General features: G+C 42.7%; 1 protein-coding gene and 1 long non-coding RNA gene across 6 annotated transcripts in view; one reads left to right on the top strand and one right to left on the bottom strand.

Annotated features, from left to right (window-relative positions):
- LOC133622224 (plasma membrane calcium-transporting ATPase 1-like) overlaps positions 1-12,002 on the top strand; it is a 229,593-nt gene that overhangs the window by 204,677 nt on the left and 12,914 nt on the right. For 2 of the 5 annotated variants that reach the window (XM_061984714.1, XM_061984712.1), the window contains one exon: positions 10,801-11,011. The exons of 2 other annotated variants lie outside the window; for them this stretch is intronic. In XM_061984714.1, the coding sequence (XP_061840698.1) occupies positions 10,801-11,011 (211 nt within the window). The remainder of the gene's footprint in view (positions 1-10,800; positions 11,012-12,002) is intronic. One more of the 5 variants, XM_061984717.2, reaches the window with a different exon arrangement.
- On the bottom strand, positions 1,172-2,930 carry LOC133622570 (uncharacterized). The gene is made up of 4 exons (XR_009817795.2): positions 2,811-2,930; positions 2,312-2,438; positions 2,091-2,187; positions 1,172-1,488 (listed from the first exon to the last, which is right to left on the bottom strand). It is a non-coding gene; the product is annotated as an uncharacterized lncRNA (long non-coding RNA).

Below are 12,002 nucleotides of genomic sequence, written 5' to 3'. Positions count from 1 at the left end.
GAGATAAGGTGGTTAGGAGGGAGGACATAAGGTGGTTAGGAGGGAGGAGGTTGTTAGGAGGGAGGAGACAAGGTGGTTAGGAGGGAGGAGATTGTTAGGAGGTAGGCGATAAGGTGGTTAGGAGGGAGGAGATAAGGTGGTTAGGAGGGATGATACACTGTAAAAACTGTTGCCTAGATCTAACTCAATAAAAATAAGGCAACATTTTCCAAGCAATTTTTGTTAGTTTAGTCAACTAATTGGTATTTTGAGTAAGTAGAACTTAATAATATGCATTTCGATTTATGCAAAAAGATTAAGTTGCGTTTACAGAAAAAGCCAAGAAATTGAGTAAAATCAATGTAAAAAAACATCAGCATATTAAACACACAAGACTTAATTAAAATAAGTAACATTTAAATGAAAAAATAATTTTTGTACTCAATTTTATTAATTTTGACCAACTTACCCTTTCTTTGTTTTGAAAATGGAAACTGCTTAAAATAATTACTTAGAATAATAATAAAAAAAATCAAGACATATCAAATTCCAACCTTTATTAAATCATTACCATATAAAAACAGTGGCAATGAGCTGGACAGTATGAACAGTCAACATCCATATTATACAAGAATGCATGACCTCAACTTTTTAAAGTGCTGTATAGAACACCTTCACAGTAGTTTTCTTTTTTTAACCGTATACATATTAAAACATTTTCACAAGCCATATCCAAACCTGTCAATAAGCTGGACAGTATTAACAGTCAAGAACATCAGTATTTAGTGCATAAAAGAATCCATGACCTCAGCATCTCAAGTTTTACTTAGAACATTCACAGTACAGTTTCTTGCTAAAACAATTTAACATTAAGATTATCTGTACTTCTGTAACAATTCACAAGCAGAACACCTTCACTGTAGTGTCTTTCAGTGTGTATATTTTGAAACATTTTAACTTAAACATCTCACAGATCCCTCCTTCTGACCAGCTGGAGCTTCACAGTAGGGCAATTTAGTGTGTATAAAACATAAAAAAACTTAATTTACACACCAGAAACGATGACCTGGAGCTTTGTATAAAACCTGAACAGGACAAACTGTTACAACATTCTGAAGAATTCCACTCAATGAACAATGTATAATGATTTTGAACAGACACAAGAAAATAGCTGTTCAAAAGTGCAAGCTGACAGTCATGGCTTACTGCCTAAGCTAGAAGCTTGTTTTTGAGAGTCATGAATTTGGGGGTTGGTTTTGGGCGCAGTGTGTCAAGTCCCACAAAAAGTCTTTGAAACACCTCAAATGTTTTGGAAAGTTTGGATGGATACTCAAGATTAAGTGCATACGTCAACCCCAGAAGTAGGCAGCATGCTTTGACCAGGTTTCCAAGATGAGTAAGGACTGGTACTCCCTCAATGATGATTCCTACTGCATTTGGCTCACGACAGATGTAGATGCTCATATTCTTCATTTCCAGGTCCTCATGAACAGCGGTCTCTGCAGTTCCCTTTGAGATACAAAAACAGTAATTAAAAACACAAACATCTAATTTTATATTTACAGTAATATAAGTTGTGTGATTTAATTCAGATAATGATTATTTTTGTGAAGACCATTTTGAAAACTTTTGAATTCTAATTTGAGATCTTGTACATTAAACTTGGTACAATAGATGCATTTCCAGCCACATGTTTTTTATTGGCATTTCTAATTTGCATATAAAAAACCTGAATAGAACCACCAGAAATTAAAACAAACAAACAAACAGTAATATGTTATATATATATATATATATATATATATATATATATATATATATATATATATATATATATATATATATATATATATATGTAGAGTAAATGTTTTAATGCTTGTTTAAGGGGAGTATTTTTTGTTTGCATTGTTTTTTTAGGGCAAACAGAAACACAAGACAGAAAGGCATCACTCTGTGGTGCTATGCTAATTGGCTATCCTGGGGCTCTTGCCAACTAGCTGAATGCTCGACCTCCACCTGACAACTGCTGGTTCAGTCAGTTCACATAAAAGTAAACCCAATTTAAGCTTGTACATCAGACTGATCCAAACCTGCTTTTAAACAATACTTACAGTAGTCAGAGATTAGCTCCTGTCCACTCTCTCCCATGTACTCTATGAGGCATCTCACAGTTACATCTCTCTTCTTCACTGCAGAGGCACTTGGGTCCTAGAGTTAAGAGAATAATAATAAATAAATGAATTTTGTTGGCAATTTTACTCCAAATCTGTGATACCGTTATTAGAGCATGATTACAAATTCAGTTTAAACTTTTAAACCACTTTTAACCCACCTGTATCAGTTCCATCAACAAGTTCTTGATGCGCTGCAGTCACTCCTTCTTTTGCACTGAAGAGCTCCAGGAGCTTTGGCGTGTACCTGTCCAGTTGGGACATAAATGTTGATTCCGCTTCATTAATCTGTAAGACAGCAAATGTTGACCGTTACTGATATTAAGGGTATTAGTATACATTTTCAGGCAAAAAGTGAGTCTAGTATGTCATGTCCAAGTCACAATGGAAACTTGGTCAGGAAAAATAGAATGATAATAGAATAGAATAGAATAAAAGATATTCTACGAGTCGGTGGTGGCAGGCGCCTTCTTGTACGCCGTGGCCTGCTGGGGCAGCGGGCTGAGAGCGAGGGACGCAAACAGACTGGACAAGTTGGTAGAGAAGGCCTGTAACGTGGTGGGAGTGGAGCTAGGCTCTCTGGCGGTGGTGTCAGAGAGGAGAAGTCTAGCATCTTGACAGATGAGAGCGAAGGGATGTATAAGAGCATGGGCAACCTACATGAATGCAAGGCAAGGAATGGCTGTGTCCAAAGGTCCCATGTTGCAGTCTGTAATGCTTTAAAATGTCACTCTTGGTTGGTATAACAGTGCTGCACAACTTACAGGGCCATCCCATATGTCATTGGAGAGAGAGAACAAAAAAGACAAGTTATGGTTCATGTCTAACCTCTTGGATATATAAGCCTGGTGAAAGCCCTTTATATCGTTTTTTTTTACACCCTAATATACTCATTTGCAGTATTTCCTCTAGATTTTTTTGTAGCCACGGTGGTCTAAGTTGGTAACCTAGCAACAGTAGGGGGGTCTAGGGGCATGCCCCCACGGAAGAAAAATTTGAAAATGTACCCTTTAAATGGTGACTACTGGTGAGATTTTTTTTGGGGGGGGGGATGTTGAGATTGAGACTTACACAATGAGTGTTATTCTTACAAGAGTAGCGTTTTGCCTAGGAGTGTGCATGGACAGCAGGTCTGAGGGGGCTTCAGATAGCTCTGTCAAGTGTACCTAGCTAGCTGCTAGCAACTATGAATGCAAGCTAGTGAAGCAGCTTTAATGTGGCTGCTTATAAACTGAAGAATAAAATATTAAACTACCACGCAAAGAAAACGCTAATTATAAACTTCACAGCTATAAACAATGTTTGATTGAAGTTAATGAGCTGTTGGAGGTAAGAGCACATTCGAAATGGCGGTCGGCGGGAAAAGTAGTAAACTAAATATAACATTGAACCGTGCTTTTGAAAATGTATACATTTAAATCCTGGCAAATACTGACTAAACAATATAAATTGTTACTTACATGAGTTCGGTAAAGTGTTTTCCTTGTTCTCCGTGAAGAAACGTGTCTGGGCTTGTTCTTCCACAGCCGCATGCAGGTGGGCGGGTCCTGACGTTTTAGGTCTGATATAAACCTTTGAACTGAGTTTTGCTAAATCAATTTATGTTGGAAGTCCAATAAAATTAATTTTATCACATAAAAAATTAAGTTACGAAAATATTCACACTTTTTACTTAGAGATAACTCAAAAACTCTAAAAATAAAAATAAATTGATTTATTGGAATAAATATACTTTTAAAAAGAAAGTAGAATGGACAATTCCACTGAAAGACTTTTTACAGTGTATTGTTAGGAGGGAGACGATAAGGTGGCTAGGAGGGAGGAGATAAGGGGTTTAGGAGGGAGGAGATGAGGTGGCTAGGAGGGAGGCGATAAGGGGGTTAAGAGGGAGGAGATGAGGTGGTTCGGAGGGAGGAGATAAGGTGGTTAGGAGGGAGGAGATAAGGTGGTTAGGAGGGAAGAGACAAGGTGGTTAGGAGGGAGGAGATTGTTAGGAGGGAGGCGATAAGGTGGTTAGGAGGGAGGAGATAAGGGGGTTAGGAGGGAGGAGATGAGGTGGTTAGGAGGGAGGAGATGATTTGGTTAGGAGTGAGGAGGCAAGGTGGTTAGGAGGGAGGAGATTGTTAGGAGGGAGGCAATAAGGCGGTTAAGAGGGAGGAGATAAGGGGTTTAGGAGGGAGGACATAAGGTGGTTAGGAGGGAGGAGATAAGATGGTTAGGAGGGAGGAGATAAGGTGTTTAGGAGGGAGGAGATGATTTGGTTAGGAGGGAGGAGATGATTTGGTTAGGAGTGAAGAGATAAGGTGGCTAGGAGGGAGGAGATAGGGTGTTTAGGAGGGAGGAGATAAGGTAGTTAGGAGTGAGGAGATAAGGTGGTTAGGAGGGAGGAGATAAGGTGGTTAGTAGGGAGGAGATAATGTGGTTAGGAGGGAGGAGATGATGTGGTTAGGAGTGAGGAGATAAGGTGGTTAGGAGGGAGGACATAAGGTGGTTAGGAGGGAGGAGGTTGTTAGGAGGGAGGAGACAAGGTGGTTAGGAGGGAGGAGATTGTTAGGAGGTAGGCGATAAGGTGGTTAGGAGGGAGGAGATAAGGTCGTTAGGAGGGAGGATATTGTTAGGAGGGAGGCGATAAGGTGGTTAGGAGGGAGGAGATAAGGGGTTTAGGAGGGAGGAGATGAGGTGGCTAGGAGGGAGGCGATAAGGGGGTTAAGAGGGAGGAGATGAGGTGGTTAGGAGGGAGGAGATAAGGTGGTTAGGAGGGAGGAAATAAGGTGGTTAGGAGGGAAGAGACAAGGTGGTTAGGAGGGAGGAGATTGTTAGGAGGGAGGCGATAAGGTGGTTAGGAGGGAGGAGATAAGGGGGTTAGGAGGGAGGAGATGAGGTGGTTAGAAGGGAGGAGATGATTTGGTTAGGAGTGAGGAGGCAAGGTGGTTAGGAGGGAGGAGATTGTTAGGAGGGAGGCAATAAGGCGGTTAAGAGGGAGGAGATAAGGGGTTTAGGAGGGAGGACATAAGGTGGTTAGGAGGGAGGAGATAAGATGGTTAGGAGGGAGGAGATAAGGTGTTTAGGAGGGAGGAGATGATTTGGTTAGGAGGGAGGAGATGATTTGGTTAGGAGTGAAGAGATAAGGTGGCTAGGAGGGAGGAGATAGGGTGTTTAGGAGGGAGGAGATAAGGTAGTTAGGAGTGAGGAGATAAGGTGGTTAGGAGGGAGGAGATAAGGTGGTTAGTAGGGAGGAGATAATGTGGTTACGAGGGAGGAGATGATGTGGTTAGGAGTGAGGAGATAAGGTGGTTAGGAGGGAGGACATAAGGTGGTTAGGAGGGAGGAGGTTGTTAGGAGGGAGGAGATAATGTGGTTACGAGGGAGGAGATGATGTGGTTAGGAGTGAGGAGATAAGGTGGTTAGGAGGGAGGACATAAGGTGGTTAGGAGGGAGGAGACAAGGTGGTTAGGAGGGAGGAGATTGTTAGGAGGTAGGCGATAAGGTGGTTAGGAGGGAGGAGATAAGGTGGTTAGGAGGGAGAATATTGTTAGGAGGGAGGCGATAAGGTGGTTAGGAGGGAGTAGATAAGGGGTTTAGGAGGGAGGAGATGAGGTGGTTAGGAGGGAGGCGATAAGGGGGTTAAGAGGGAGGAGATAAAGTGGTTAGGAGGGAGGAGATAAGGTGGTTAGGAGGGAGGAGACAAGGTTGTTAGGAGGGAGGAGATTTTTAGGAGGGACGCGATAAGGTGGTTAGGAGGGAGGAGATAAGGGGGTTAGGAGGGAGGAGATGAGGTGGTTAGGAGGGAGGAGATGATTTGGTTAGGAGTGAGGAGGCAAGGGGGTTAGGAGGGAGGAGATTGTTAGGAGGGAGGCAATAAGGCGGTTAAGAGGGAGGAGATAAGGGGTTTAGGAGGGAGGAGATGAGGTGGTTAGGAGGGAGGACATAAGGTGGTTAGGAGGGAGGAGATAAGATGGTTAGGAGGGAGGAGATAAGGTGTTTAGGAGGGAGGAGATGATTTGGTTAGGAGGGAGGAGATGATTTGGTTAGGAGTGAAGAGATAAGGTGGCTAGGAGGGAGGAGATGATGTGGTTAGGAGGGAGGAGATAAGGTGGTTAGGAGGGAGGACATAAGGTGGTTAGGAGGGAGGAGGTTGTTAGGAGGGAGGCGATGAGGTGGTTAGGAGGGAGGAGATAAGGTGGTTAGGAGGGAGCAGATAAGGGGGTTAGGAGGGAGGAGATGAGGTGGTTAGGAGGGAGGAGATGAGGTAGTTAGGAGTGAGGAGATAATGTGGTTAGGAGGGAGGAGATGATGTGGTTAGGAGGGAGGAGATAAGGTGGTTAGGAGGGAGGACATAAGGTGGTTAGGAGGGAGGAGGTTGTTAGGAGGGAGGCGATGAGGTGGTTAGGAGGGAGGAGATAAGGTGGTTAGGAGGGAGCAGATAAGGGGGTTAGGAGGGAGGAGATGAGGTGGTTAGGAGGGAGGAGATGAGGTGGTTAGGAGGGAGGAGATGATGTGGTTAGGAGTGAGGAGGCAAGGTGGTTAGGAGGGAGGAGATTGTTAGGAGGGAGGCAATAAGGCGGTTAAGAGAGAGGAGATAAGGGGTTTAGGAGGGAGGAGATGAGGTGGTTAGGAGGGAGGACATAAGGTGGTTAGGAGGGAGGAGATAAGATGGTTAGGAGGGAGGAGATAAGGTGTTTAGGAGGGAGGAGATGATTTGGTTAGGAGGGAGGAGATGATTTGGTTAGGAGTGAAGAGATAAGGTGGCTAGGAGGGAGGAGATAGGGTGTTTAGGAGGGAGGAGATAAGGTAGTTAGGAGTGAGGAGATAAGGTGGTTAGGAGGGAGGAGATAAGGTGGTTAGTAGGGAGGAGATAATGTGGTTAGGAGGGAGGAGATGATGTGGTTAGGAGGGAGGACATAAGGTGGTTAGGAGGGAGGAGGTTGTTAGGAGGGAGGCTATTAGGTGGTTAGGAGGGAGGAGATAAGGTGGTTAGGAGGGAGGAGGTAAGGGGGTTAGGAGGGAGGAGATGAGGTGGTTTGGAGGGAGGAGATGAGGTGGTTAGGAGGGAGGAGATGATATGGTTAGGAGTGAGGAGACAAGGTGGTTAGGAGGGAGGAGATTGTTAGGAGGGAAGCAATAAGGCGGTTAGGAGGGAGGAGATAAGGGGTTTAGGGGGGAGGAGATGAGGTGGTTAGGAGGGACGAGATAAGGTGTTTAGGAGGGAGGAGATAAGGTGGTTAGGAGGGAGAAGATGATTTGGGTTGGAGGGAGGAGATGATTTGGTTAGGAGTGAGGAGATAAGGTGGCGAGGAGGGAGGAGATAAGGGGTTTAGGAGGGAGGAGATGAGGTGGTTAGGAGGGAGGAGATAAGGTGGTTAGGAGGGAGGAGATAAGATTGTTAGGAGGGAGGAGATGAGGTGGTTAGGAGGGAGGAGATGATTTGGTTAGGAGGGAGGAGATGATTTGGTTAGGAGTGAGGAGATAAGGTGGCTAGGAGGGAGGAGATGAGGTGCTTAAGAGGGAGGAGATAAGGTGGTTAGGAGGGAGGAGATGATGTGGTTAGGAGTGAGGAGATAAGGTGGTTAGGAGGGAGGAGATAAGGTGGTTAGGAGTGAGGAGATAAGGTGGTTAGGAGGGAGGAGATAAGGTGGTTAGGAGGGAGGAGATGAGGTGGTTAGGAGTGACGAGATAAGGTGGTTAGGAGGGAGGAGATGATGTCGTTAGGAGTGAGGAGGCAAGGTGGTTAGGAGGGAGGAGATTGTTAGGAGGGAGTCAATAAAGCGGTTAGGAGGGAGGAGATAAGGGGTTTAGGAGGGAGGAGATGAGGTGGTTAGGAGGGACGAGATAAGGTGGTTAGGAGGGACGAGATAAGGTGGTTAGGAGGAAGGAGATGATTTGGTTAGGAGGGAGGAGATGATTTGGTTAGGAGTGAGGAGATAAGGTGGCTAGGAGGGAGGAGATAAGGTGGTTAAGAGGGAGGAGATAAGGTGGTTGGGAGGGAGGAGATAAGGTGGTTAGTAGGGAGGAGATAATGTGGTTAGGAGGGAGGAGATGATGTGGTTAGGAGTGAGGAGATAAGGTGGTTAGGAGGGAGGAGATAATGTGGGTAGGAGGGAGAAGGTTGATAGGAGGGAGGCGATTAGGTGGTTAGGAGGGAGGAGAAAAGGTGGTTAGGAGGGAGGAGATAAGGGGGTTAGGAGGGAGGAGATGAGGTGGTTCGGAGGGAGGAGATGAGGTGGTTAGGAGGGAGGAGGTGATGTGGTTAGGAGTTAGGAGACAAGGTGGTTAGAAGGGAGGAGATTGTTAGGAGGGAGGCAATAAGGCGGTTAGAAGGAAGGAGATAAGGGGTTAGGAGAGAGGAGATGAGGTGGTTAGGAGTGAGGAGATAAGGTGGTTAGGAGGGAGGAGATAAGGTGTTTAGGAGGGAGGAGATAAGGTGGTTAGGAGGGAGGAGATAAGGTGGTTAGGAATGAGGAGATAAGGTGGTTAGGAGGGAGGCGATAAGGTGGTTAGAAGGGAGGAGATAAGGTGGTTAGGAGGGTGGAGGTTGTTAGGAGGGAGGCGATAAGGTGGTTAAGAGGGAGGAGATAAGGTGGTTGGGAGGGAGGAGATAAGGTGGTTAGGAGGGAGGAGATAAGGTGGTTAGGAGGGAGGAGATACAGTGGTTAGGAGGGAGGAGATAAGGTGGTTAGGAGGGAGGAGATGAGCTGGTTAGGAGGGAGGATATAAGGGGGTTAGGAGGGAGGAGATGAGGTGGTTAGGAGTGAGGAGATAAGTTGGTTAGGAGGGAGGCGATTAGGTGGTTAGGAGGGAGGAGATAAGGTGTTAGGAGGGAGGAGATAAGGCGGTTGGGAGGGAGGAGATGAGGTGTTTGGAAGGGAGGAGATAGGGTGGTTAGGAGGGAGGACATAAGGGGGTCAAGAGGAGGAGATAAGGTGGTTAGGAGGGAGGAGATGATGTGGTTAGGAGTGAGGAGATAAGGTGGTTAGGAGGGAGGAGGTAAGGTGGTTAGGAGGGTGGAGATTGTTAGGAGGGAGGCGATAAGGTGGTTAGGAGGGAGGAGATAAGTTGGTTAGGAGGGAGGAGATAAGGTGGTTAGGAGGGAGGAGATGAGGTGGTTAGGAGGGAGGATATAAGGGGGTTAGGAGGGAGGAGATGAGGTGGTTAGGAGGGAGGAGATAATGTGGTTAGGAGGGAGGAGATAATGTGGTTAGGAGGGAGGAGGTGAGGTGGTTAGGAGGAAGGAGATGAGGTGGTTAGGAGGGAGAAGATAAGGTGGTTGGAGGGAGGAGATGATGTGGTTAGGAGTGAGGAGATAAGGTGGTTAGGAGGGAGGAGATAAGTAAACACATTGCTTGTATCTCACATGATTTCACACATAAGTACACAATCTGCTTGTATCGCACACGATATCACACACAAGTAAACACCCTGCTTGTATCGCACATGATATCACATACACAAGTAAACACTTTGCTTGTGTCGCACATGATATCACACACACACACACACACACACACACACGTAAACAAGCTGCATGAATACTTATTATTAGGTGCAAAAAGGTGTTAACAGATTTAAAAAGATGTAAACAGGTGTCAAAGGTGTAAACAGATGTAATCAGGTGTAAACAGTTGTAAAAAGGTGCAAACAGGAGTAAACCTATGTAAAAAGATGTAAACAGGAGTAAAACTATGGATAAAGGTGTAAACAGATGTAAAAAGGTGTAAACAAATGTAAAAAGGTGTAAACCGGAGTAAACTGATGTAAACCGGTGTATACAAATGTAAACAGATGTATACAGATGGAAACAGGTGTATACAGGTGTAAACCGGAGTAAACTGATGTAAACCGGTGTATACAAATGTAAACAGATGGAAACAGGTGTATACAGGAGTAAACAGGTGTATACAATTGTAAACAGATGTATACAAGAGTAAACCGGTGTAAACAGATGTATACAGATGTAAACAGGTTTATACAGGAGTAAACAGGTGTATACAGATGTAAACAGGTGCATACAGGAGTAAACAGATGTATACAGATGTAAACAGGTTATACAGGAGTAAACAGATGTAAACAGGTGTATACAGGAGTAAACAGATGTATACAGATGTAAACAGGTGTATACAGGAGTAAACAGATGTAAACAGGTTATACAGGTGTAAACAGATGTAAACAGGTGTATACAGGAGTAAACAGATGTATACAGATGTAAACAGGTTTATTCAGGAGTCAACAGGTGTAAACAGATGTAAACAGGTGCATACAGGAGTAAACAGATGTATACAGATGTAAACAGGTTGTACAGGAGTAAACAGGTGTATACAGGAGTAAACAGGAATAAACAGATGTATACAGATGTAAACAGGTGTATACAGGAGTAAACAGGTGTAAACAGATGTAAACAGGTGTATACAGATGTAAACAGGTTTATACAGGAGTAAACAGATGTATACAGGAGTAAACAGATGTATACAGATTTAAACAGATTTATACAGGTGTATAAAAGTGTAGACGGAGGTTGCTGTGATTCTAAGCCAATCAGCATCTAAGCAGCAGGATGGTGTTTCTTTTCTTGCAAGCTTCTCTAAGCTCTCTCCAACTAACCCTTGCTTCCTTCCTTGCTTCTTTGCTTCCTTCCTGCCCTGTGTCCTTCCTCCAGATGGATGTGGTCTATACCTTCCAGACGGGCCAGGCGGCGGTGCCTGGTGCCCTGCGCCGCCAGCCCTCTGTGGTCAGCCAGCACAATGACGCTACGGCCAAAACTCTCTCTAGCCCCACCCACCTGGGCCTTAGCTCCTCCTCCTCTCTCACCAACTCGGCCGGGGCCGCCGCCCCTGCCTCCGCCGCCGCTTCCTCCTCGGCTGCAGGCAGTGAGTGGGCGTCTGGTGGCCAGCTAACCTCTTTTTTCTTCTCTTTCTCAACGCATGAAGGCTGCACTCAATCACGCTTGTTATCATATCCTTATTATAATTATTGTCATCATATCATTATTATTATCATTATCATTATTATTATTATTATTATTATCATCATATTATTATTATCATTATTATCATTATTATTATTATTATCATCACATCATTATTATTATCATTATTATTATTATTATTATTATTATTATCATTATTACTATCATAATTATTATTATTATTATCATATCATTATTATCATTATTGTTATTATTATTATCATCATCATATTATTATTACTATTATTTTGTATTATTATCATCATATTGGTGTTATTATTAACATTATAATTATTTGTATTATTATTATTATCATAGTGTTATTATTATCATTATTAATATTATTATTATCATTATTGTTATCATTATCATCATATCTTTATTATTATCATCATAATATTATTATTATCAATATTATTATCATTATTATTATTATCATTATTGTTATAATATTTATTATTATTATTATTATTATTACAAATAGGCTGCACTCAATCATGCTTGTCTTTGTATCAGCAGTATTATTATTATCATCATTATTAGTTTTATTATTATTATTACAAATAGGCTTCACTCAGTCATGCTTGTCTTTGTATCATTATTATTATTATCATCATATCATTATTAATATTATCATATTATTAGTAGTAGTAGTATTATTATCATCATCAAATCATTATTATTACCATTATTATAATTGTCATAATATTATCATTAGTATTATTATTATTATTCGTAGTAGTAGTAATAGTAGTAGTATATTGTTATCATCATTATAATTATTATTATCAGTATTATTATTATTATTATCAATATTATCATTGTCATCATTATTATTATTATCAGTTTTATTATTATTATCAATATTATCATTATGTCATCATTATTATTAT

Source organism: Nerophis lumbriciformis, linkage group LG23 (assembly GCF_033978685.3).
Source record: "Nerophis lumbriciformis linkage group LG23, RoL_Nlum_v2.1, whole genome shotgun sequence".
Classification (NCBI taxonomy): domain Eukaryota; kingdom Metazoa; phylum Chordata; class Actinopteri; order Syngnathiformes; family Syngnathidae; genus Nerophis; species Nerophis lumbriciformis.
This window is presented reverse-complemented; position numbering and strand designations above follow the sequence as displayed.